At 37.5% G+C, this 27,380-nt stretch overlaps 2 protein-coding genes and 1 long non-coding RNA gene across 6 annotated transcripts in view; 1 reads left to right on the top strand and 2 right to left on the bottom strand.

The window, feature by feature from the left end:
- itfg1 (integrin alpha FG-GAP repeat containing 1) overlaps positions 1 to 5,176 on the bottom strand; it is a 154,858-nt gene extending 149,682 nt beyond the window's left edge. Inside the window, exons 1-6 of the mRNA XM_024295946.2 lie at positions 4,765 to 5,176; positions 3,953 to 4,037; positions 3,689 to 3,819; positions 3,253 to 3,310; positions 3,062 to 3,139; positions 2,868 to 2,962 (exon numbers count right to left, since the gene is read on the bottom strand). Of these exons, the coding sequence (XP_024151714.1) occupies positions 2,868 to 2,962; positions 3,062 to 3,139; positions 3,253 to 3,310; positions 3,689 to 3,819; positions 3,953 to 4,037; positions 4,765 to 4,942 (625 nt within the window). The 5' untranslated portion in view covers positions 4,943 to 5,176. The remainder of the gene's footprint in view (positions 1 to 2,867; positions 2,963 to 3,061; positions 3,140 to 3,252; positions 3,311 to 3,688; positions 3,820 to 3,952; positions 4,038 to 4,764) is intronic.
- Positions 5,177 to 5,436: 260 nt separating this feature from the next.
- Positions 5,437 to 27,380, top strand: part of phkb (phosphorylase kinase, beta) — a 114,015-nt gene continuing 92,071 nt past the window's right edge. For 2 of the 4 annotated variants that reach the window (XM_024295237.2, XM_024295236.2), the window contains exons 1-3: positions 5,440 to 5,536; positions 7,456 to 7,542; positions 24,497 to 24,635. In XM_024295237.2, the coding sequence (XP_024151005.1) occupies positions 5,473 to 5,536; positions 7,456 to 7,542; positions 24,497 to 24,635 (290 nt within the window). In that variant the 5' untranslated portion in view covers positions 5,440 to 5,472. The other 2 variants (XM_024295238.1, XM_024295239.1) reach the window with 2 other exon arrangements.
- LOC112160598 lies at positions 8,362 to 20,880 on the bottom strand. Its single transcript, XR_002921703.1, has 3 exons — positions 20,829 to 20,880; positions 20,628 to 20,712; positions 8,362 to 8,474 (listed from the first exon to the last, which is right to left on the bottom strand). It is a non-coding gene; the product is annotated as an uncharacterized LOC112160598 (long non-coding RNA).

Consider the following 27,380-nt stretch of genomic DNA (forward strand, 5'->3'; position numbering starts at 1 on the left):
ACAGTCAACATAATTGTGACTAGTCGATTATTCGTGACAGCTGTAACCCAAAATGAACCAAAAAATAAAAAAGTCAAATTAACTTTAAGACCCCAGTAAAATATCTGTCTTGGGTTCTCCTGGGTAATAATTCACTGAGTGGATGTTCTAATCATAATATTAACACAGTGTTCCTGCAGGCTCTTAAAAAGTCTTAAAAACATTGAATTTATGAATTTGAAAATAATACCTTGAAAAGCTTTTTTTTAAGTGTTGAATTTCGATATCTGAGCCTCAAATTTCTTGAACTTCTGTTTAACATCTCATGTTGTTTTTTTTTTTTCATTTTCAACGATTATTTGGATTGAATGACGTAAGTAAGCACGGGAGAACCCGTCGATAGGCACCAAAACGCTGAATGCCCACCATCGGTTTGAAAAAAGAAGAGCTCTAAAGCATCATGGCACAAACAACAAGAAAAGAAGACATAGTTTTGATCTTAAATGAATAAAATGGGGATTTGGTCTTATTTTTTTGGAAATGCATGGCCCTAAAGAGGTCTTAAAAAGTCTTAAATTTGACTTGAAGAAATTTGTAGGAACCCTGTAACATGTGTAATTCATAATCCACTTAAATCTGTGTTTCTTGAGAAGAGTGAAGAATCTAAAATAGATGTCAAACTATTCGATGAGTTTAAAAAAGCTTTATAATAAGGAAACAAACGTGAATTTGATTTTGGGGTTTTTTGTAACACCTTGTTTAACAGAATCTTTTGTTTTAGCTAAATGAGTTATAAAAATGAGTCGTTGTGTCATATCATAAAGGAATCCTGCAAACAAACAGAATAAAAAAAGCTGCTTGGCTCTTTCTCACATCTTATGACGGTTATATGGAAAACATTTTGAATCTGGAGCGCCTCTGAAAATCCTCCGTGCTTAAGCGTCACTCTGGAGCTCCAGACGGCGCCGCTTAAAGAAGCAGGTGGCGGTAGCAGCAGACAGAACCGAGCCTCTCTTAGGACTCATCCCCATCCTCACTTCAAGCCTGTGCAGCTCAGCTCCATCACTCCATCTCTTTCTGAGCCCTCCTCCCATGAACCGCAGCAGCCGGAGCGGCAGCTTCTCCACCTCTCAAGCTGTTGGTGCGGCCCACTTTCATGCAGAGCCACAGGAAAACAGCTGAATGCAATTATGGGACAAAGATTGTATTATTGGTGCCTTTGTGATGATGTTTGGAGGCGCCTGACGACTGTGTTCCCTTTTTTTGATCAGAAAATATTACTTTAATTCCTTGTAAGGGTAAAAGTGAGGTTTGATCCTCTTTTTTACAGGATATTTACATGAGAGATTACATGGACTCAGTGTCTCCCAGCATCATGAGGTTTTGGTTTTAGCTGCAGCGACACTGTAAGCCGACAGGGAAGCAGCTGTTAAAACACACAGACGAGGGAATGAGGCTGACACAACACGTAACTAAACAAGATTTAATAGAAAACAGCTTTTTTTCTTTTATTTTAGCAGGTTTCACATCCAGCAAAGACTCATTTTAACAGGGTTTCATCTCCCTTCGTGCTACTGCAGCTCCTTCAGGATGGAGTTTAAACTTGAAGGAGGAGGACTGATCACCTCCCTGCTGCTCTCAGGTCCTCACACTGGCAACCAGCTATCTGCAGGATTGATTTTAAAGTGGTGCAGCTAGTGTATAAATCACCCGATTGTATGGGATCCAACTGCATGTCTTTTCAAGCTCAGAGGAGCCGAATAAAAAAGTTAAAAGGTAGAACTTGAGTAAGACAACATGTTAGACTCAACCTCCTGATGACTTTATATAAATGCAACAGGAAAAGGCCAACAGTAGAGTGTGAGGTGTTTGTTCTTATCCTATATGCTCACAAGTGGAAGGAGTACGATCACAGAAACACAGGAGTTATCGTGGTAGAATGACCGGCGTTTCTACCCTCAGGAAGCTGATAACGGTCAGAGAGTTGCAGTCTTTCACTGAGGTGGAAGGTTCATATCTTCAGATAAGAGCTACACCTGCAGCAACTCTTTTCAAGGTACTCCACTTAGAAACATGTCAAACAAAAATGAAGACAACAGCCGAAAAGCTCTTACCTGTTAAGATCAAACATTTCTTTTTGGAGATTCATTATTCCGTGATTGTTTTGCACTGAAAAAATTGCCTCAAAAACATTCTTTCTTTATTTACTACTTTGACCAAATGAAAGATTTGTTGCACTTCCAGCAATAACTTAAGAAGTTCAACCTGCCATTAATATTCAAGTCTGTCCTGACAGCATCAATCATGTTCTGGTTTGGATCCACAACCAGACACGATCCACCAGGTCTACACAGAGGATTATTGGTTCAGACCTCGTCTCCATCCAGGACCTGTACCGGTCCAGGGTTAGGAAGTGGGCAGGTAAAATCACCTTAAACAGAATCTCTTTAAACTCCTCCCCTTAAGTTGGCGTTTCAGAGCTCTGTACGCCAAGACCACACGCCACAAAGACGACCTCTTCTCCCAATATGTCGCTCTGATGAACTCTTGACCAATCGCAGAATGTAAGAACATAAACAAGAGAATTTTTCAACTGGCCTAAATGTTGTTTTCATCTTTTTATATCTATTTATACTTTGCCCTTGCTTGCTTTTTCCTTTTATATTAGAGCCAAATTCTTTGAATGTGCACTCATACTTGGCCATTAAAGCTGATTCTGATAATAAATGGTCCCAAACTCCAGTTAAAACCCCACGAATGGAAACAGACAAGAACTGCAAACACAGAGCTTTCAGGAAATAAAAAAAAAGCTTCATTATAAGCACAAAAACCTTTAGACACAAGCTGTCTTTTCTCTTGGTTGAACACAGCTCAGACTGGTGACTCACCAGCAGTAAAGTCCCTGTTGAGATCAATGAAAGCGTTGGAGTGCGGGACGCGCATTTTTACAGAGGAACTCAGCGCATTGTGCCACTCAGGATTCCTAGAGTTACAGAAATAAAGGAAGCCATCATTATTGAATGAGGTTCTTCAATCTTTAAGAGCAGCAGGAAAAATTAAATGTCTGAGCTGAACTTTATACCTGCTAGAGAGGAAGCAGACTTCAGTGAGAGGAGGACTGGTAACTCCAAAAACATCAGGGATCATGTCGCCGTTGAAGCTGAAATAAAAGCATCCAAATGTAAAGAAATATTCTGATAAAAAAAAAATCCTGAAAATATAGATTAATTACATTTTTTAATGCAAGACAAATACATAGAGAGTGATACTCACTCCATAATGAGAGGCTGATCTGTAAAAGTCTTATTCAGCGTTAGCCATCCAGATGTATCTGCACAGAATGAGTCAATAGATTATGAAAAACTACAGGAGTATTACCTTTCGGTTTAAAAAGAATCCAATATACAAAATGCTCTTTAAAGTAAATATAAAGTATGTTTTCATAAAATAATTTGTTTTTACAGAAAACAAGAGCAAACTGGTGATGATGATTTTTCACTGTGAAATGTTTGAACCACATAATCAAACATTTTCTGACTTTCTTGGTAATGCTAGCCCCCAAAATTAGAGCAAATCGCAATTAATTACGTAACATGACAGACAAATGATAAAAAGATCTTATAACCTTATTTTGAATGAAATTGTACAAAATAATTATATATTCGTATTCTTAAAAAAAACTTTTAAAAAATGGCCCATTAATGTGTACCTAATGTTTGGTTGTTCCCCCAAAAGATGAACACGGTTGTTCTTCCTGGTTTGATCTGAGCAGTAAGAAGGACATCCATCTGTGAGTCTCCATCGTAATCTCCAGGAACCACGCTGGTGACGACAGTGTCTCTGAAACAGGAAGAAGAATCGGGTGAGATCAGCCGCTTCACTCCCTCCTACATAGCAAACAGAGACTTTAAACATCTGTCACTTGCTGACACACCCAACAAAAGCAAACAAATGTACGTTAACTTGTATTCACTTTGGTAAAATGTCCTTGGTGATCTGAACTTTCGGCTTGAAGTAAGGGGATTTGGAGTCGGCCAAGAAGATCACAACTTCCGAACCTGAAAAGATAGGAGACACAGAAAATTATACGTTACATACAGTGTTTGTTTGTTTTTTTCCTGACTGGAAGGAGATGCTGTTACACTGAAGAAAATAAGTCCATAATTAAGTTTGTCTTTGAAATCTGGTGTAAGTTTATGAAACCAGTAATTGTCAGACCCGAAATCTCCACCAAGAATTTTCTACCACTACTTTTTGATTTTTTAACTCATTTATTTTTATTTTGTTTTTAAATTAAACTTCCATGTTTACCGGAAAACATTAACTTTAAAAAAATGTTGTGTTCTTTAAGAGCTAATAACCTCAAGTTAATTTCTGCTATAAAAAGCATTTAAACTTAAACAATTCTGGAGACACAAAGTAATTTTAGTTGGAAAATGCTTTAAAAAAATGTTGGTTTTTATTTAGCTAAATATTAATTAATTTTCTTTAACAAATATAAATAATTCCTCCTTTTTATAACTATTTATTTTCCGATATCAACACCTTTTTACAGATATTTTAGCAGAATTAGCAACTGCTGTTTAATTTTCACATTGACAAGTTTTATCTAATACTTAAGTCTTCCTCAATCATCTTTAGCTAAGTTAGCTTTAGCAAGTAACTTAGAAACGTTAGTATTAATTGTAGTTTTTGACATTTTCTTCATCCTACATTATAAAAATACATCCTCCGGACTTTAAAGTGAACAAGTAATAGCGAAGGAAAGAGAGTAAATCGACCAACCCTCTCTGATAACAAAGATGTCAGTCTGTTTATCCGAGTTAAAATCCCCAAACGCTGCCACTGTTCCGGATTTTTCTTTCCCAAAAAGCTCAGCCGTTACATCCTGAAGCGCAAACGTGACAAAATCTTTAGACAAAAAAGCCCAAAACGCTAAAAATTGTAATTTAAATCTCCACATCCTTCTTCAGAAGCAGGTTCTTTCAACACTGACAACCCAAACACGACAAACTGCTTTACAGCAGGATGATACGTCACGTACTTTTAAATGATTTTCGCTCTGTTTTAGCTTTAAACACTTAAACAGTGAAAATGTATCGGCTGAAATATTTTGTATTCAAAGTAATTGGAATAATAATGTCGAGAAAAAGCCGTTTTGAGTTGTTTACTAGGTTATCTTATTTACGTCAATGCCGTGCTTTCAGTATTTTGACAGCTGTGTGAAGTTGCGAAATTAAGGAGTAGGCGGAACATGTTTCAAAATAAAAGCTCTTCTAAAATATTTTTGTCTATTGCTGGAAGTTATTTGAAAAATAAGCACAAAAATAAATATATTATATAATAGATGTGTTTTTATTATTAAATTGGTATTTTTACAAATTTACAGTGCTTCTATTTTGTTTATCGCGGATCACCATGATCCTTGTTGATTTACTTCGAAAGTAGGAAACCGGAAACAGTTCAAATTTAGCAACACTTGACACTGAGAACATGGCGAGCTTGGCTGATGTCGGTTGGAAACTCTTGGAATTTAAAGCTCGATCAAACAGATCAGGTTTGACCCATTAGTGTGCACGGTCTGTTACGGCGTGGGAGGCCTGGTTGTTTCTGTTTTGCCCGAGATTGTGCTTGTGAAGCTTCTGCATTCATGCTTAAATGTGACTCCATCCTCACTTCTTCTTGTTTTGTCCCACTGCTGTGCAGTGGAGCGAGGGTACAAGCAGCAGGAAAGGTCAGAGGGTTAGATGTGCACACTATTTTAGGAGCTTCTTGCTCGGTCTCGGTTCTCTGATGCATCTCGATCAGACTTAAGTGTTTTAGTGTTGTTTATGTTCTTTTAAGAGAAGCTTCCAAAGGCCCTAGAGTTCATATGAACACTTATTGTGGGGAATTTAATTATCAAAAACTAAAATAATTAATTTTAATAATATGCAAGTAGATGTTTTAATTTCTATGTATTTAATTCATTATCTGCTCAAATTGCAAAATAATTCATTAACAGAGGACATCTAAAGTAGCTGCAATTATTTTCATGTAATTTACTGTAACAATCTTCTAATTTATCATGACTGTACCCTCATTTCTTTATATATATATATTTTTATTTTGAATGAAAAAAATGACTTTATTTTGCATCTTGTTTTATTTTCGATCAGCTTTATTCTAAGTGTGATTCGGTGTTAATTTCTGCACGCCTGTAATCTAACTCTGTGCTACTAACTCCTTCCTGTGAATTGCTGTAGATTTCTGATTTAGCTGAGAGAGACGATTGGCCTTAATTTCCAGCATGGCTGCGGTTGCCCAGCCTCATCAGAATGTGCGCAGACTCGGTAAGTAGTGCTGCAGATGCCAGGAAAACAGTGTCCCCTCCCCAGCCTCACTTAAAATCTTTCCCAGGTTCCTGTTATTTCAAAACCATCAAATATAGCTTATTTATTGATCAAAAAACCTGAATTTTATAGTGAAGTTGATTCCGTTCTTCCCTTGAAGTGAAGCCACACCAAACAATCTGAATCTATTCCTGATCCTTAAGGGAAACATTTTGCTTTGGCATCAGTTTATTTCAATTTTCCGCTCATGAAAACAGAGTTTCCTGAAAAGAAGATGTAATCAAGGACATCTGGACACATGATTTTAACAGTACGACGAGTCGAAGATCACTTTATCGCTCCTCAATGATTATCTTTATCTCTGGACTGCGAGGAAACGAGCTTTGGTGAAACATCAATATAAATGTGTTAAGCATCAGAAGACGGCAGATAGGCGCTCTGGTGTGCTGTGAGCGCTCTTCGGGACCCTCCATTAGCAGTATTCATGAAGCAGTAATCAGCTGTCGGTGTGAGCAGGGTTAGTTATTGAAACACTGAAGGCCCACATTCTTTTTTTTCCAATCCCGTGTTTGAAGTGAAATTGGAAACCCGGCTCCTTTAAACTCTTATCTCTAAAAAGAGATGGATTGGCTTTGTCCCCCTGCAACTTTAAAGCTGATGGAAATTATGCTAATTTTGGAACGAATGTGAATTTCTCCGTACCTGTGGTATTGACCCAAGGTCAAGCCTATAAGAATGCAAATCTGTGGAAATGTAAAGTGGCTGAGAATGGAGAGAGGCGAGCAGAGGGGGGTCCCCTGCAGCTCTGAGGGAAGCGCTCGCCGGAGTGTCACATTACAATTAGACGTTTTACCTCTGGGTGTGAGTATTATTTCATGTGCTGAGCCATGTGTGATGCAATGTGTTGCAGGAGGAGACTGTGTGTGCTGTCTCTGCTGTGCTCGTTTGCCTTTCTTTGAAATGTCAATATCATAAAAAAATTTTCGTTTTTGTTATGATTACATATCCTTTAAGACACATTATTAATTGTAGCCAATAAGAAGAATACACGTCATTAGTGTTTGTTTTATTGTATTTATTTCCTGGAGCTTTAGGGAGGATTTCACCGATGAGCTGTCAGAGTAACTAACTTCTCTGTCCTCAGGTTCCATCTATGAACCTCTCCGACTGTCTAACCTCCAGAGGGACGATGAGCCCCTTTGGGAGAAGCTGGACCGTTACTACAGCGCTGGTAGGTGCTCACACTTCTTTGTGATCTGTGTTTGTTCTTTTCTCCTCGGGGAGGAGAGTACGGCCACAAAAACGTCTTTTTCCCCTTTCCCATCAGACCAATGAATGCTTGTAAGCTACTTATGTGTTTTACAAGGTGAGGTAAATGTGTTTTCACCGACAGTGGCAAGAAAATATCCTGATTCTGAAGGTTTGACTTGTTTTTGCTGCTCCTCAAACAGTTAAATTAACATGATTTGATGAAAAACATAAGAACTTCATCTGTTACTTGATTATAGAATCTCCACCTGGATTGCTGAGGTCTTCAAGTCCCCCAATGACAGTTTATTTTTATTAAAGAAAAGAAGTTCCCAGTAGTGTTTTCATTATGATTATGAAGTTTTTAACCAAAGTCCAACAACCTAATGTCTTAAAAAGAATTTTTTCATGTTGATCTGAAGCCTCTGTTTCCAAAATCTCCTCTGAGGGGGCGTGGCTTTTGGAGCTGAGCTGAGCAGCCCCACCCCTGATTACCCCTGTATATATATATATAAATTAATTTCTTCTCACTTTTTCAGCTATTCAATTTTTTTGATACTCGAACTCTCTTTGACAATCCTTATATTGGATTTAATTTCTATGTCTGAATTCCCATCCTAATCCCTAACTACTAAAAAAAGATATAGTGCTATATTGAGCAGGACTATCTAGTGTCCTGGATTTTAAATGTGATTCAGGAACTATGCTCACTACTTATTATTGTTATTATTATTATTTATTTTTTTTCTAAACGGCAGATATGACGTCACAGATTTCACAAAGTGAAAATCGAATCAATTTGTACATTTTACATTGTCTATTTATGACTCCATTGATCATCAGGTGATCATCAGGTAATCATCAGGTGATCCTCAGGTGATCCTCAGGTGATCAGTGAGGAAGGCCTCAGCGTTCCTGCAGAGGAGATAAATACACATTAGCTCTGATAGTTGAATTAGCGGTGAGCTGTGAGTTGGTTCTTCACAGACACCAGGCGCCACATCGAGCTGCCATGCAGCTGCATACAGTTTTACATTGTGCCATTCATTCACATCAGATAAATTCAATTTAATCTTAAGTCAGCCGTTGGACGAAGTGACGTTTTGATGTTTCCACGTTTCCCTTGACGGATCTGGAACTTTCTCATTAAATCCAGTTTGCAGAGCTGCATCATTGTTGATGTGCTTTTGAGCTCTGCCAGACGTTTACGCAGCAATAGTGGCGTTGTTACCGCAGTCGTTTAAACTCTGGTTGGTGGGGGCGTTGGCTCCGAGGGCGCCGAGTGTCCTCGCCAGATTAAACTGTTGTTCTCCAAACCACAGCTTGTTTTTGTGTCGGATGACAAACTGGACTCGCCCTCCTTTTTTATTTTCCTCCCATTTTGTTGTAAAATCAATACAAGTGGATCCAGAGAGCAGCAGAGGGGATAGACCGAGCACGCCACTTCATCTTAGCAGATAGGGTTGGGTTTAGTATTCAGGGGATTGGATCATCTGTTGCCCCTGGCGATATGTGGCTATTAGATTGTGGTAATACAGCTCGCCGTGGCGTCCCCGAGGGTCAGTGCCGATGTTATCACCGTGAGCATAAGCTGCACTTTTACTTAGTTTCTTTGAAGAAAAATAAAACATTTCCTCCTTGAAACAGAATCTTTTAGTTTGTGTGTATTTTATAAGGATTTTAGATGGAAAAATATTAGAAAATCGATATTTGATGATCAGTAAAATGATCAGATTTTATTCAGCACTTTTCAAACAGAAGACGAATTCAACTATAGTAAAATCATTGACATAAATAGGCAAGGCAAGTTTATCTGTAGCACATTTCATGTACAGAGACAATTCAAAGTGCTTTACATAACACATTAAAAGAAACAATCAAAAGAAATAGTAAAAATGTGATAATTAAAATAAAATTAAAGAAAGTAAAAAGATTTAATTTAAAACAAGCATAGATAGACAGTGCGGACGTAAACTTTTGAATACATATTAATCAAATGCAACTGAGAACAGGTGAGTCTTTAACCTGGATTTAAATACACTGAGTGTTTCAGCAGATCTAAGGTTTTCTGGAAGTCTGTTCCAGATCTGTGGTGCATAGAAGCTGAATGCAGCTTCTCCATGTTTAGTTCTGACTCTAGGAACTGATAAAAGACCGGATCCTGATGACCGGAGAGGTCTGGCTGGTACATACTGGGTCAGGAGGTCAGTCATGTATTTTGGTGCTAAACCATTCAAAGCTTTATAAACCAGTAACAGAACTTTAAAGTCTATCCTCTGACAGACAGGTAACCAGTGTAAAGACCTCAGAACTGGACTGATGTGGTCTACTTTCTTGGTCCTTGTGAGAACCCGAGCAGCAGAGTTCTGAATAAGCTGCAGTTTCCTGATGGATTTTTTTGGTAGTCCTGTAAAAACACTGTTACAGTAATCAAGTCGACTAAAGATGAAAGCATGCACTAGTTTCTCCAGGTCCTGCTTAGACATCAGATCTTTAATCCTGGAGATATTTTTGAGATGATAATAGGCTGATTTAGTGACTGCCTTAATGTGTTTATCAAAATTTAGGTCTGTGTCTATCACTACACCCAAGTTTCTGGCCTGGTTGGTAGTTTTTAGTTGAATAGATTGAAGCTCTGTAGTGACGTTCAACCTTTTTTCTTTAGCCCCAAAGACAATAACCTCAGTTTTGTTTTTGTTTAATTGAAGTAAGTTGTGACACATCCAGTCATTAATGTCCTCAATGCATTTACCAAGAGCCTGTACAGGGCCTCGGTCTCCTGGTGTCAGTCTAATATATATCTGTGTGTCATCTGCATAGCTATGGTAACTAATGTTGTTGTTCTTTATAACCTGGGCCAGTGGGAGCATGTAGATGTTAAATAGAAGTGGTCCCAGGATGGAGCCTTGGGGCACTCCACATGTAATTTCTATTGGCTCAGAAGTGAAGTTACCAATTGACACAAAATATTTCCTGTTTTCTAAGTACGTTTTGAACCAGTTTAGTACTGGCCCAGTGAGACCCACCCAGTTTTCCAGTCGTCTGAGTAGTATTGCGTGGTCGACTGTATCAAACGCAGCACTGAGATCCAGTAAAACTAGCACTGACATATTTCCACTGTCTGTATTCAAACGTATGTCATTAGTCACTTTGGTCAGAGCCGTTTCAGTGCTGTGGTTCTGTCTGAAGCCGGACTGGAAGACATCATAGCAGTTGTTATTTATTAGGAATTCATTTAACTGATGGAAAACAGCTTTTTCAATGATCTTACTTAAAAATGTTTAAAAGCAATTCTGACACCATGCTCACTACTTTACTTTAGTTTTTCTGAATGCTGAATATAAACATCGACATCTATTTCTGACTCATTTGTGTTCTGATAATGAAAATGGGAATTTTTTTTTACATTCAAACAAGTTTTTTTTAATGTATTTTTTATTTTTTATTTTTTTTTTGCAAAAATTGTTCCACCGCTATTGTATTTTCGCTAATGTAGTGTTTAAAAAAAATAAAAATGAACATTTCACAACATTTATTTATGACTTCACTGTGTTCCAGTGGTGAAAATTTTGATGGTTTATTCAAAAATTACATTTGAACACCTTTTTTTGTTCGAAATTGTTCGAGCGCAATGCATTGTGGTCTATATTTGCTAATCTAGTGAGCATCGATGCGCTAGAAAATGGTGAACGCACCATATAGTGAGTAGTCAAGGAGTTCAGACATAGCCCATATGTACTGAGTAAAATATTTCAGAGTACATTTTTACTCGAAATTTTGCCAGTTTTAAGGTGGACTGTTTTTTCTGCAGCAATTTGTTTCATCATCTGACTTTGGAGACCTGCTGCTTCAGTCGTATGAAGCTTAAACTGGAAGGTGAATGTGATAAACTACCGTCAACCTCTTATTTCTTACTTTTGTTCATTTTTTTATTTGAAAAATACCCTCTTATATTCCTTTTCATCTTCCTTTTATATAATTCTGTCTTGCTTCTCCATCTTTATTTCCTTGTCCTCCTGCTGATTTCTTCTCTATCCGTCTTACCTTAACGGTTTCTTCATTTACCTCCCGTTTCCTTTCTTGTCCCTCTCCTCCTTTTTCTCATTCTTCACCTTTTTTGTCCTTTGTTGTAATCTTTTTCTTATCCACCTTATTGGTATAATTTTTTTCCTGTCCTTTATTCTGTGCTTCTTTAAAGAAAAAAAGCAAATGAGCAAAAGTTTATTTGTTTTGTCATTCTAAATGCATGTATTTTATGTATGTTTTCTCTGAGATTCTTGGCTGTGCTTTGCTCCTCTCTATGAACAGAGTGTGGCTCAATGTTTGTCACACAGACCCACAACATCAACACCTGCTGGCACATATTGCAGTTTAGCTGCAGTCGGAGCCCTCCGTTCACCTTTATATTTTTAATCCCTTTCTTTTCACGGCAGCGCGGCGTTTTCCATAAAGGTCGAGGGACAAAGAAAAGTATATTTTCTGACGATTCCAGCTGAGTGTTTGTCCTCAGCCGCTGTTGTTGCGGTGTTTGGAGCCGACTGGAGCTGAAACTGCAGGAAAAAAAAGGGATTTACAGGACGGCAACCACGATTAGTCGACTAATCAACTATTAAAATAGTCAACGACTAAGTTAATAGTCGATTAGTCATTACTTTTGGCTAATTTCGGCTTTTTTAGTTTTTTAGGCTGTTTAGGAGTAAAGCTAATATTTCAACTACATGCTAGCTATTTTGGCTAATTTAGGATCGTTTCAGGTTTTAGGATAAGTTAGAGTTTAGCTAATATTTCAGCTGTATGCTAACTATTTTGGCTAATTTAGTCTTTTTTGTCTTTTAGGCTATTTTGGAGTTTAGCTAATATCTGAGCTATGTGCTAGCTTTTTTGTCTAACGTGGTTTTTCTTATGCTAATTTGACATTTAACTAATATTTTAGTTGGCCATCAACTTCAACATTTTCAGCTATCAATTTAAGCATCTTCAGCTATCAGCACTAGCGTCTTCAGCAGCCAAATTCCGCTTACAGCATTCACAGAAAGCATTATCACAGAAAATGCTGTTGGGAATATATTTAGTTTCTAGTTAGTTTAAAGCTCGTGATGGTCAAGATGTGTGTTTTACATCCACTTTTTTGCATGACCCAATTAGTCGACTAATCTGAAAAAATAATTGGTGATTAGTCGCAACTACAATAAACATTTGTGTGAGCACTAATTTACAGTAAGATTTGAGGATCCTGGTTTTGGTGGAAAGTCTTGACTTGACTCTTTGGTCTCGGCATCAATTTGATTTGACAACGGCTCAATTAGAAGAAGATCTTTCCTCTTAACTGTGGATGCAGTAAAGTGACAAACCAATGGGCACTGAAACTTCTAACAAGCTCTCACTTCCATAAGCGTTTGCATGAAAAAGTGGTGAAGTCCTGTTTTTTTTTTCTTGATTAACAGCAGCAACATCCTCCTTGTGCGCTCAGTCTTTGTTTGTTGCATGTAAAGGATGTTTAGCATTCAAAGACGTGATAGCTCCAATTAGTCAAAGCAGTCCAGGCTTAACGCTGTGAAGCGTAGCACTGATTTTCAGCTGATTGTGTTTTTTGCTACAATGAGAACCAGCCTCATAAACATGCGCGTGCTCGGACCTCATTATAAGATCTGGAGCTGTTGACGATGTGGCTGCTGGACTCGGATGAGCTCAGGAGTCCTGAAAATGGGTTAAAGAACAATGGGAGCGCTGGTGGCAGAGTTATCAGCCGAAACACCCCCGAGAACCTCTTAGGAGAAAATGGGGGCCACCAAAAAAACAGCTGCTTCTCAATGACATTTGAAGGACAAAGGCTGTTTGACTCAATAAAGCCAAAACTGGGAGCTTTGTTGTAGTACATGACATTAAAATGATAAGAAACATAACACTCTTTCTTTCTTTTCTTCATTTTTTTTTTATCGTCAATGTTACTGTTGTTCACAAAAATACACTGTTTGCTTAAGTCACATATCCCAAAATGCCTCAGTGTAGCGACCTCAATGCAGGTTTTTCTGAAAATTCTGCGCAGCGGCATTAGTTATCACATGTTTCAGATGCATCACTGTGGACATAGAGGTTTTAGGAAAACATTTACATTTTCCAGCGATCAACCGATTTTTCTTTAAAAGTTGACACCGATCAGTGGTGGGGGTGTAGGGAAAATCAATTTGGTGATATATTGTCGTATTTTGTTTGGTGATACTTGTATCGATTTCAAATTCTCACAATACAATGTTTAATTAATTATTTATGAGTGTCCCTAAGTGTTTTACTTTTGTTTTCCACCTAAAAACCTCCGACCACTAGTTGGCAGCATTGCACACTGAGCACCTCTACAACCGCACTAAGATAACTAGGGTTTGGTTGATCAAATTTATATCAATTTGACTAAATCTAAGCTTAATAGATCAATAATTTATTTATAAAAAAATAAATCAATTTAGCACATAAAACTAAAGTCCACTAGCTTGATGCTAACATTTAATGGAATTTCCCATAGGATGGGTAATGCTAATGTTCGGTCTATGTAAACATACATTGCTGTCTAAATGAACATCTTTATAAACTCACAGGCAGGAATTTTCCAAACTCTTTTAAGGAAATATTTTTTTTAATAACCATTTGCTCACACTTTGCTTATTCTTCCTTTAAAAAGTGTACTGCTGTAGCGTGAGCTCCACCTAGTGGTTAAACTTAAATGCTCTCCAGGAGAAGCAGAACAATGTTTACAATGTTAATGATCTGAACATTTTTGTTAGAACTTCTCCTTTAGAGAATCCATGGAACACTGTATGATATTAATCAATCTCATTATTTCGCTAAAACATTTTAAAGTATGTGAACTGTATCAGATTAATATCAAGATATTCAAAACATAAAGTAGATTATTAATGTACAGTATTTCTAAACAAATGTGTATAAATGTGTAAACTCAAAATTGAATCAAATCGAATTGAGTGGATCAAAAGAATAGAAAAAAATCGGAATCAAATTGATCCAGGCTCTGGGAATCGAATCGATTCTGGAAATGAGTACCGAACAGAAACTCTGTGTCATGTTGCTGCCAGTATCATATTGAGACAAAGGTTGTGGTGCTTTGTAGCGGGCTCACATAAGAATGTGTGAAGGAGTACAGCTGATCTGTAGGCCATGCATAATGGTGTCGGCGAGGCAAACAACAGTTCTGCTGAACTCCACAGCAAAAGGTTCAGAATTACAGAAGTACAGTCTTAGGACATATCGTGATGTGTATTGTATTGTGAGACATGTATCGTGACACATATTGTATCGCCAGACTCTTACAATACACACCCCCAGTCAGTGTCCGCCTGGGCTCATTTGAAGGTCCTGTGATGGCAGTCCAATGACGGGCGGGAATTATGTCATTACAAAATCGGGCAACAGCTGGGCGGCCACAAGGTGGATCGTCACCTGGTAACAGCTCCGATTTGACGATGTGTAAAGGTCTTCAGACGGCGGTCATCCATATCAAGAGGCACAAGTCACCACCTGACTGCCGCTGTCGACGTTTATAACCACGCCAACGGCATGAAATTGTGAAAATTCTGCCGGTGCCTCCCCATTGTGCGGCGGCAGTTGTATCTGTGACCGCAGCCTAAAAAAGATGTTGAACTAGAACAGGAGTCTGCAACCTTCAACACTTAAAGAGCCATCGGGGTCTTATTCACTGTTCAGGAAAATGAGACAATAACATTTAATATAATGTTACTATTATGATAACTCTAAACACATTTTGGGGCAAAATAAAATAAACCTTTTTTTCCAAAACTTGAAATAGTTCACAATTTTTGTCAGAGATTTAACACTCCTTTACTTTTAAAATAAAACACGTTTTGTGTCACATTGAATCATCTCAATGTAGCAAATCATTAGATTTTTAATTTTCAAATGTACAAATCGGGAGTTAATTCAGAGGCAATTTTTTTTTACAAACATTTTAAATCCTTGAATTAGTTTAGAAATAGAAAATCCGGCTCTCAAAAAGCCTCTGACGCGTAATGTCCTTCAACTGTTTGTAAATGATAACGTTTTTTGATTATTTTATCAGACACGCAATTTAAGTCGTACCTGACATGTTTCAACGTAGACGTCCCCATAACTTGATCTTATTGATTATTTTGTTTTGATTAAATTGTTTTTAAATTAGTTGAATCACATTTTTTTTTACTTTACTATTAATTACTTTTTACAGTTATATGTATTTTTTTATTTTTATTTTACTATCCTTTGACCAGAGAGCACAATGGAAGGGTCAAAGAGCCACATGTGACTCTGGGCCCTCAGACCTCTGATCTATAAAATGTAAAACCCATTCTATATTTGTAAAAAACTCTAACATTTTGTCATTTAGCATCTTATCTAAAGATGTTTAGACTGGATGAGTGCAGAAAAATCAACAGAAAAGTTGATTTGGATCATTCACTTTACCTTTATGAATGGATAGATAGATATAAATTGTCATAAACTGGATCGTAACATTTCAAGTGTTGTTTTTCTCTCTCTATGGATCCCCCAGGTGGTGTTTGGTCAGCCTTGATGAAGACAAGCCATCATCAATTTGTGTTTTTTGTGTTACCAGCCTGCTGCCAATGGCGTAGTTGGTGGGTTTTCATGAAGTTTCCTGCATGTGTTTAGAACAACAACAGAAAAGTGTCGTCTATAACAGGTGTTGCCGTAAGTTATTTTCTGCGATTGGCGAGTTCAGTGTAGTTCGGAGCTGCAGCTTCAGTAAATCCTCACAGATTCTTCACAATAAAAGCTCCTTCTGCTTCGGAGCGCGGTTAAAACATGGCCGTGAAGCTGCGGCGCTTGTTTAATTGTTGTGTTGGTTGGCAGCTGGAAGCTCTTGTCTAATTCCAGCAGGGAACAAAGCCAACGTTGTTATCAGCGGCTCACAGGCCCTCCTGCCAATATACCTGCTCTCTTTCAGTTTCAGGAAGTAACAGGGGTGGAGAGGGGTGACACTGGCTGACAATGACGAATCAAAGCAGTTACATTTTTCCTCCTCTCCCTGTCTTGTTGTGCTGCCCCGAGCTTAGACAAAAGCGGAGGTATTAAGAATACACTCCTGCTGGGATTGGTGGCTATTCCTCTGTTCTCCAGAAAGAAGAAGCTTAACCTTCATCTGTCATAGTTCATCTCTTCATCGTGTCTCTTCCTCCTTCTCTTCTCTGAGACACAGATTTCTCTGATTTCTTGTTGATGTGGCAGAATGGTCACACTCCACTGATTCTGTCATCTTCCGGGTGGAGGCAGCAGGTCGGCGGCCGTCACTTTGGCGTTGATAGGGAGCAAGCTACTTTGAACTTTTCGTATTTTTGAATCAGTTTCTAAGAAATCATTTTTACCTTTACGTTACCTTTGAATGTCACTTTTGTCCATTTTCTGTCAATCTGTAACGGAACTATAGTCTACCAAACTGATCAGTGTCGAGAAAGGATCTGAAGAAAACGGCTTCCTCAACAGTTTGAATTATTCAAAGATTGTCTTGGATGTGTGACAGAAAACACGGCTATGTACGGTGTAAAATATGAAAGTGCATTCCTGTATTCTATTAAAGCGTTTGCTTACATTTACAAAAAGGAAATCAGTTTGAGTGGAGCTTGTTTGATAGCTGATGCTTTCATGGTTTTATGGAGGATGTCATTGAGGTACATTTGACCCAGACTACAGTTTTTTACTAGGGTGTTGGAAATAATTGATTTGGGGATATTTTGCAATACTTCATCTGGGAATAATTTTACTAATTAAAAAAGATGAAAAGGTGATATTTGAATAACTACTTATTTGTGTCATTTACTTTTGTTTTACACCTAATCCCCCAACCACTAGTACAGGATAAGCTACATTTAGTAATGTTGAAAAGAAACCGCACTCTATTTCCTCAATCATACTTTTAGAACCTTATTGGTTAAACCACATTAACTTTTTCCCTTATACTGAAAAATATTTTGTTGTGGAAATCAGACAGTATTGGCTGCTCCCTTTAAGAACTAATATTTCTCTATATACCAAAAGAAAAGTGCCATTGATTTGCTGGGTAAAAGCAACTTGTAAATGAGATACAGTTGTAGTGCTGAACGTTGTGATCACTAAATAAAATTAATTTCACCATTTTAATACTAAAAAAGGTGTTTTAATTTTCAGGTTGAGTTGTTTTAAGTTATGCTTTTTTAAAAAAGCAGTAAAAAATGTTCTGGAACAGTCTTGGGACATATCACAATACATACTGTATCGAGAGGCAAGTATCGCGATATGTATTGTATCGTCAGACTTGCCAATACACTTCCCTATTTGCTGTTGATGGCTCTCATTTTGTTCTCCTTATTGACATAAAATTGCTGAAAATTTAAAAAACTAAAGTTTTTCAGTATTTCTAAAATACTTGAACTAAAATTTGATCAAATGTATTGCAGTATATTGACAGCAATATTTTACAAGAGGAAATATTCCTTTTTCTTCCTTTTTTTTGGTCATTTTGAAATTACAAAAGGATTATTTTTTAAATGTCGTTATGTATGGGCATTTTTTCAATATTTTGCTTGTATCAAATTAAAGCTGTGATGAAACCCTGCAGTAATATGAATGTATTGGTTTGTCTGGTATGCTTGTCTTTTAGTCAGTACATTGTATCAGAATACGTAGAAGTTTTTTAATTTCCCCAAACTTCGAACAGGAGGTATTTCCTTACTAGTTCATTCAGAATTGCTGCTCTGTCAGCATTCCACAGTCAGTTTCTGCTGCTTATCATTTGTTTCTCATTCAGCTTTAGCTCCCGCCACAGATGTTGCAGCACGCTGAACATTATCAGAGTCAGCAGCAGTGGAGAAGTTATTGTTAGCACTGACGTAAATGATGAACATCACATAATGTGTGTCTTTCAGTGAAGCGTTTTTGTCTCTATTGTTTCTTCCTCCTTTTTTTGTATCATTTCCCCTGTTTTCTCCTTCCCATCGGTGCAGTGAAATGACCCATTGTAAAAGAGCAGACTGTGTGTGTCTGAGACATTAGCTGCTGATTTAGTGGGACATTAACTTGATGGATGGGGAGGCAGAAAAGCCCCAACAACACTTGATTTGCATCCAGAGAAACTTCCAATCCGATTCCGAACAACGCCCTGCGCTCTCGTTAAGTACATTCTGCGTCTAATGATGACTTAACTTTTTCATCCGAGACATTACCTGCAGATTATCTGGCAGAACAACCTGGCTTTCAATTTCTTTCTGTGTTGTCAGCAGTTGGAGCTCTCCTCTTTAAAAGCTTTTTTCAGGCAGCGGTTTCATAAGAGCAACAAAGCTGCAGGTCTGTGACAGCAAAGCTATGAAACGTTTAAAGGCGGATGGCATCCATCCATTCATCACCCTCTCTGTCCTCTCATCCAACCATCTGTTCGTCCGTTCGTGGATCGATCAAGGACTCCAGGGTCGTCTGGCTGTTCGATATGCCCCAAACATTTGAGCAGAAATGGGTCCAAATTTGGGCTGCCACGATCAGTCGACTAATAGACAACTTATCAACTATTAAAATAGTCGACATTAATTTAATAGTCGATCTGTCATTACTTTATATTATATGGAGTCCTAATGTAGTGAAGTTAAAAGTTATGATGGCATTATGGTAACTTTTTGGACTATTTTGGCATTTATTAAGGTTTTTTAGGCTATTTTGGAGTTTAGCTAATGTTTCAGCTGCATGCTAGCTATTTTTGCTAATTTAGTATTTTTTTAGGCTGTTTGAAGTTTAGCTAATGTTTCATCTGCATTCCAGCTATTTTGGCTAATTTCAGGATTTTCTCCATTTTTGAGGCTAATTGAAATTTTGGCCAGTGTTTCAGCTACAGTCTAGCTATTTTGGCTAATTTAGTATTTTTTCAGATTTTGAGGCTAATTTACAATCTTGTTGATATTTCAGCTGCATGCTAGCTACTTTGCCTAATTTAGGATTTTCTTATTTTTTTTTTTGGCTAATTATAACTCTAGCTAATGTTTTAACTGAATGCTAGCTGTTTTGGCTAACTGAGGCTTTTTTCAGTTTTTTTAGGCATTTACCTCATATTTTAGCTGGCTTTCAGCTTCAACAATTTTGGCTATCAATTTCAGAATCTTCAGCTATCAACAGTAGCATCCTCAGGGGCCAAATTCAGCTTACATCATTCATACTGACATGATTGAAGGTAATGCTATATATCTAGTTTTTAGTTAGTTTAAAGCTAATGATGGTTAAGATGTGTGTTTTACATCCAATTTGCTCATGACCCGATTAGTCGACTAATTTGAAAAAAATAATCGGTGATTAGTCGACTATTAAAATAATCGTTTGTGGCAGCACTAGTCCAAGTGCCAATCCTCCCAAATGTCCAAACCGCTTTCGTAGACTCAACATGGAGAAGTAATGCTTCTATTGCCTCAAGTTTGTTTTACAAGTTTGTTTTTTGTTTTCATTGTGTGTGGGGTCATGGGTGTATATGTTTTGGGCAGGTTGTGTGTGTGTGTGAAGGGTGGGTTGGGCTTTTACTGTGTATGTTTTGTTTTTAATTGTACAGCGCTTTGAGCTGCACCAAGTATGAAAGGCGCTTTTATAAATAAAGTTTGATTTGATTTGATTTGATTTATTCTTACATTCTCCAGGATGCCTTGACTATTCTTTTATGAATAAAATGTGGAATCTGGACTATGTCCATCTGAATATTTTCTGCCTGACATGAAATCTAACAGCCACCAGCTGTTTCCTTTGCTTGTTCTTTCATTTTAAACCCTTCTGCTCTCTTTGGGGTCCAGATGACTCCAACCACATATTGATATGTGATTCCTTAAATGACAAATGTGGACAAAGGTGGACTGGATTTTATGTGTGCCATGGAGATTAGTGAAACTCAAACATCAATGATAAAAAAAGTTCAGCGCACTGTCTGGTGGGGTCCAGATGACCCCACTTTTAATGTAAACAAACCAAGGAGAGCGGAAAGGTTAAAGTTCATCAAAGGTACACTTCCACTGTGAGAGAAATCTGGTTGAATAATTCACTCATTACCTGTATTAATGGCTCCTGTTGGACACCTGTCCACACCCTTAAACAATCAGACTGCGACCTCTCCACCATGACCACGACCAAATAGCTGTCAAAGGACACCGGAGACGAGACTGCAGCTAGGAGATAAGATAAGATATCAACTGTTGGAGTAGTTATTAGGTAATGGAAGATCATACATACAAGATCTCCGACAAGTTCCACCTGGAGGTGCATACGAGATCTCACCATCTGGAGAACCATGGATCTAGAGAACAGTGAGGGAACAGTTCAGGAACTGGCCAATGAGCTTTAGAGAACTGTGAACACAGGAGCAAAGGTAACTATGGTAACATACAATGTTATCATGGATTCGAATCCTGCAGATCTCCAAAGATCCTACTGCTTAAGCCACCACATGTTCAGGCCCATCTAAAGACCATCTGGATGATGCAGAGGAGCATTAGAGAAAGTCATGTGATGAGACAAAAATAGAACTCTATTTCAAGCATAGGGGTGAAAGCATCATGATATGGAGCTGCTTTTCTTTAAAGAAGACATACATATTGTAATTTTGGGTCAGAAACCTCCTTCCATCATTGAGAGAATTGAGGATGAAACACAGCTTCCAGTATGACAGTGATACCAAACACATCGTTCAAATAACCAAGGAGTGGCGACATAAAAAAAAAAAAATCAAGTGGAGTAGTCTGGCCTGTCTCTGGAACTCAATCCAGAAGAGAATCTTTGGAGGGAGTTGATAGTTGTCCAGTGACAGCTCCAAAACATCACAGCTCTTGAGAAGATCTGCATGGATGAATGGACCAAGATAGCAGCTATTGAATGAACAAACCCGGTAAAGACCTACAGGACACATTTGACCTGTGTCATTGACAACCAGGGCTAAATATAGACACATTTACATAGTATTGAGGTGGACTATTGTTATTGACCAAATACCTAATTTTTTCACCATTATCCAAAGAAATTCTTTATAAGAATCACACAATGAAAGTTCTTGGATTTCGTTTTTTTATTCTTTCTCTGAAGTTGAGGTTTACCAATAATGAAAATTACAGACCTCTCTCATCTTTGTAAGTGGGACAACTTGCAGAGTCAGTGACTGCCAAATACTTCTGTGCCCACAGAGTCTCCTCTGACAAATTCAGGTTGTTACTAAGGTCTTCTCACTGTTTGCTCTTCATTTTTGCAGAGCATCTAACAAGTTTAATCCTATTTACTCCTTGTAGTTGTAAAGTGGGCTTTTACAGTATCAGAATTTTATGGTTTTATGTCCATAAAAGTGCAAAGAAAGCCTGGAAATACCACTCTGTTATGAAGCTGCACTTCATTAGTTTGTCACCTCTCAGCAAGAGTCGAACTTTCAGTGAAGTTTATTAATACTCCTCCTAATAATTCACTCAATCAATCATTATTTCCCTGCTGGTGCCTCAAGTCTGCCAGGTTCCTTTGACTGATCCATAAACAAACGCAGACTCTCTCCTCCTCATCTCTTTGTCAGCGACCTGTTACCCCAGCTGAAGTGTTTATTCAGACACATGCATTCATTCTTTTCATTCCACTTTGATTCCCGTGTTCACTCCGTCTCCCTTTCCCCCATTTACATCTTTATCCTTCTCTCCAAGCATCCGTCTCCTCCTTCTCCCTCTCCCTGTCCCCTAACAAACGACAGTCCAGAATGGATGCCCCCTTCATTTGCATCAGCATAATGTTCTGATGAAAAATGGAGTGATCTCTCAAGATGCATTAGTCGTTAATGCGAGACCTCTGCTGGAGGTGTGTGTGTGTGTTTGTGAGAAACAGTCAGTAATATATGCTGTGATGTATTCAGTAATCTATGCAGGAGCATATGTTTCTGGAGGGCAATGATCTGTTTATGCATTAAGAGCTTTGACTTGTTCTGCACGAGTTCAATGGATGTTCTTTGTTCTGCTGTCTGACTTTGTCTTTGTTCATCCACTAACTCCTGCTCAAATGTTCATATTATATCACCACTGAAATGTAATGTATCTCTTTTATCTCCAAATAAATAATTCCTCTCATGATCCTCTGCAGAGCTTCACTCTCACTATGGGAACAGCTGGGGGATTTTTAAATGGTGAAGCTTTCCAGTCAAGCGTCAAACATTTTTCATCTTTGGATTTTTTTTTAAATATCAATGCACAATTCTTAGAGAACTGTTTGGTTCCCAAATGTGAGACAAAACTTGGAATTGCTGAATTTTGCAATTCCTCAAAAGGCCACTGGAGGCTGGTTAAAGTCACGTTTTTACCCCACACATGACATAAAGGATGTGCAGTCTGGTTTTAAGGATATTCTCAGTGTATGTTGCTATACTGTCTTAACAGCTGGTGGGAAAAGGGGAATTGAAAGGCTAATGTTATTTGCACCTATTTACCACCACAAAATATAATGGAAATTCATGTTGGCCACACCTAATACGTGCAGCCAAGATGCTCCTAGCTGTATTGCCCGGACGCATTTTACCTGCGTCCAAAGCTGGATTTTGTTGTTGGCTGCACATATTTAAACTTAAAGTTAAACTCAGTTAAACTGTGAAATGTATTCTCTACATTTGATCTAAACACCTGGAGGAGCGGTGAGCTGCAGAGACAGGCGCATTCAGGAACCATTTGCTTGTTTATCCTTATCCGTAACCTTAACCTGTTCTTCAACGCTCACCACACGTTTTTTTGAAAATTACGTGCGAATAGAGACTTTCTTTTTGAAAAGTGACTTATTTAGGGATAAATGGTTCCCAGTTTGGGTAAAAATCAAAATTAAGTTTTCAGAGAATTATTTCTTTTTTTGGTGGTAAACTATCTGTGAATGTGAAAGGACAAAAGTATTGGTAGAAATATGACATTGTGAAAAATCACATTTTAGACTACTCCAATATTTTTTTCATTGCTGTATGCATGTACAAGTACCTGTAGGGAAATAATTTTATGTGTATTTTTTCATAACTCCTGCATTATATCAGACTTTCACTAAATGTTAATAAAATAAGTTTAAAAACATCTGTTTTAATTAAATTAGAGGTCAAATTTTGCATATTTGAGGACATGAGTTTTCAATTAGGAGACAATTAGACTCAACTGAGGTAACATTTTACACCAAGTTATTTTAACTAAGCAAAACTATGATTTAGATGCAAAAACGAATAAAATACTGGTAGATACTTTGGGTTTGTTGTTTTTGTTGTGCACCTTTTGGCACATCCTATCAGGGGTCACCACAGCGAAACAGCTTTCACTGCTTCACTCAGGTGGTTTGGCAGAGTTTACCCCGGATGTCCATCCTGACACGGTTTACTGGAATTTTCACTGGAAGTTTTGTCAGCTTTAAGGCTTCAAGTAAACATGTATTTTGGGAAATGTTGGAGAAATTTAGTGTTGTTAGCTCATAACACAAAACTAAAATCTTGGCAAATTTGGGGGCAAAAATTCACCTGAAACATCGAGATCTTCTGTTATGCAACTATTACACAATTGTGTTGCATGAGATTTCTGTGACCAGAATGTCAGATTCTCTCCTTTGTCTCCATCTGGATTCTCATTCTTGCTTTTTCTATTCAATAGAAAGTCACTTCCTGCAGTAAATGTAAGATTATTTTAGAAGAGGATTTGTTTTGCATAAATCTTAGGCGCTGTGACTCATGCAAGATCTTTGGAATGCTTGTATTTGGTCATGAAATCGTCACAGCTCAGTGAGATACTTAAAACGGAATGAAACTAGTAACTCTTTGTTTTTTTTTTTAGCTGGCCAGTGTGTTTCATCATTTTTTTTCCTAGTGCTTCTTGTATTTTTTCTTTATATCAGAATTTAAAATAAAAGTGTTGATTGATCATTTCCATTCCTTTCATTTCTAGTCAAGACAACCATTCTGAACTACCAGAGCCCCACCACCGGCCTTTTTCCAATCAAGACATGTCCCACCTGCAAGGACGCCAAGGTGCGGGACTCCCTGTATTGCGCTGCTGGATCTTGGGCTCTGGCGATGGCATACAGGTCAGTATTTATATTAAAAAGGTTTTATGTAAAAAATAATACTATAGTGTATGTGGCCATTCCTACTATATTACAAACGTTTGTATTTTATTTTTTTGTGCAAAATGGTGATTATTTTTTTAAGGTTATAAAAAGACTAAAAATGAGTAAAAAACTGCTTTTGTTTATAGAAAAATGCTATTTCTTGTTACAACATTTAAAAAATTCCACTGAAGTCTTCCTCCCCGGGGACAAAGTGCGCCATGTTTTATCCTCCAGTCAGTTAAGAGCAAAGTGGAGCCACAAACTGTTAAGCTGCATGTCAAATCCTCACTTCATTGTTGAGCTTTTCTTCATGACTAATTTGGTTAATTGCAGCTCTCCACGACTTTGGGAATAATGCTCTGGCTGCAGAGAGCTAAACTCTACATAAATGTTAAATGTCTGTGAACACCCCCTCTCACTAAGTAAAGTTTTAACACTGTGGGCAGCCTGTAGAACATGTAAATCAACTCCCACAATGTACTTATGACGAATACATTTACAACTAAAAAAGTCAAATTAAAAGTGGGATGTAGAGATACATTTGAATAAAAGTTAATTATTTATCTCAACATTTTTTTTCTGCTGCCTTCGTTTGGAATAATCTCCAAACTGAACAGAAATTTATGGAGAGAGAATAGACTCACCCCGATTTGTGTGTAACTTCATATTTTTCCATAACTTTTGATTTGTGTGTAATTCTTGATTCGTGTTTAACTTTGGATTTTTTTTGTGTGTGTTGATTTGTGCATAATTTTGGATTTGTGTGTGTGTAATATTTGATTTGTGCATAAGAAGCAATTTGTATGCAACAATTGCACATCTTTTGCAGCTATTATAGCTTCAAAGTGTATAGTTAGTTTCAAGTGTTTTAACTTTCAGTTGTGTGTGTTTTTTTCCTAACTTTTGTACTTATGCACAAAATGTATCTTATGAGTTACAAATCAAAAATAAAACACAAATTCAAAATTACTCACAAATCAAGAATTACGGGATGGGTCTATTTTCTCTCCATAGAATTTTTCAAACTTGTTTTTTTGAGATTATGTCTTTGCAGCAAAGAAAGATATTCTAATACTGTTTATAACTTTTGCACCTTATGTCTGACAATTTTATATCTTTTGGATTTTATAACACAAAGTTACTTTGCTGTACTTTCATTATAAATTGTAATAATTCCAATCTTAATGTTTTATTTTATGTTGTAATCCCGTTTTGTGACTCCCAGCTTCTTGGCCAGGTCAAGAGATCTGGGTCTGTGTTTTTTTTTTTTTTTTTTTTTTACTGAGTTAAATAAAGATTAATAAAAAATAAGACAGTTGTAAATGGATTACGATGGATATAAGTGAGAAAAGCAAGGCAATCTCTACATGACGTAACTAGAGCTTTCTGCCCTAAAGAATATAAAATAATGCTCTTGATTCCCTCCATCATCAGAAAAATGCCACAAGAGCATGTTAAAAACACTATTTCCTTTGAAAGTTTTAAAAGCTGTGTGTCCAATCACTGAAGTACAGCACTGTGACTTCACACCTGGATCCACAGGTGGATGGGTGGAGTCACAGCCAGCCTGCACAGACACCTAAGGTAAAATGAGAATAAAATAATATTCAAACAAGCAAATCGTGACATTTTTAAGAGAGTTCAAATGGGTGGAGTGTCCCAACAGTTCAAACTTTCAGCTGGTCCATTCCAGTCTGTAGTGGATTGATTCCTTCAAAAGGCTGAGGGGGGAAGGAATAAATTGGGGGTACGGGGTTAAAGTGGTTGTGCAGGATGATGGAGAAGGAGGAAAGACGGGGGAAAGAGCTAGACGAAGAGGGAAGACGGAGGGTTAAAAATAGACGTGACCTGCGGCAGATCTCCCAGTCATCAGTCAAAGCGACTTCTATTAGAATTGTCAGAGGGATTTAATTAAGATGATTCTCATCAGACAGGCTCGACTAGCGACATTACTTACAACCGCTGTGGGTCTGATAACCGATGATGAGAGGAGAGAATTCACCACAAATACCCACTTCCAGTGATAAATGTTGATTAACTCTAGTATCAATGTTTATTTTTGTTTGGATTGACTTGCAGTTGATGGTTTTTTTATGATTGGTCCAACCTTTTCCTGTTAATGTCCCCGATTATTCACTTTTACCCTTGGTTATTGTTGGATCACCTCATGCAAATCAAACCGCTGACGTGGATTCAATGAAATCTTAGAGGACGCTGTTATGGAGACAAAATAGTATCATTCCCATTTGTGGGCGCCTGTTTGTTGATTTGTGCGTAATTTGGGATTTGAGTGCTAGTAATTCTTGATTTGTAACTAATACAATACATTTGCAAATAAGTGTAAAAATTATTAAATAAAAAAAAATACAATTTACACATTCATAACTTAACACTAGAATCCCTGGAACTTTCAGCTTCTGCTGCAATGCCCCCCTCCCCTTCTCAAAGTAGTGTTGTGGTGATCACCTTAAACCATCAACAATGACTTCCTGATTTCGCAATGCAGATTGTAAGGTTTAAATTTGCAGGTGAAAGAAGTATTTTTAACACAGACAAATACAATAAATGACAAACTGGTGACATGGGGGAGGGGGGGGGGTAATACATTTTTGATGCTTTTAAACCATGAACATTAGTCCACATGAAATATTTGTTTTTACTTTTAAATTTTATTTTTACCTGAAAACTGTTCAATGCAGGTGAAAGAAATATTTTTAACAG

The sequence above is a fragment of the Oryzias melastigma genome, linkage group LG3, assembly GCF_002922805.2.
Source record: "Oryzias melastigma strain HK-1 linkage group LG3, ASM292280v2, whole genome shotgun sequence".
Taxonomy (NCBI): Eukaryota; Metazoa; Chordata; class Actinopteri; order Beloniformes; family Adrianichthyidae; genus Oryzias; species Oryzias melastigma.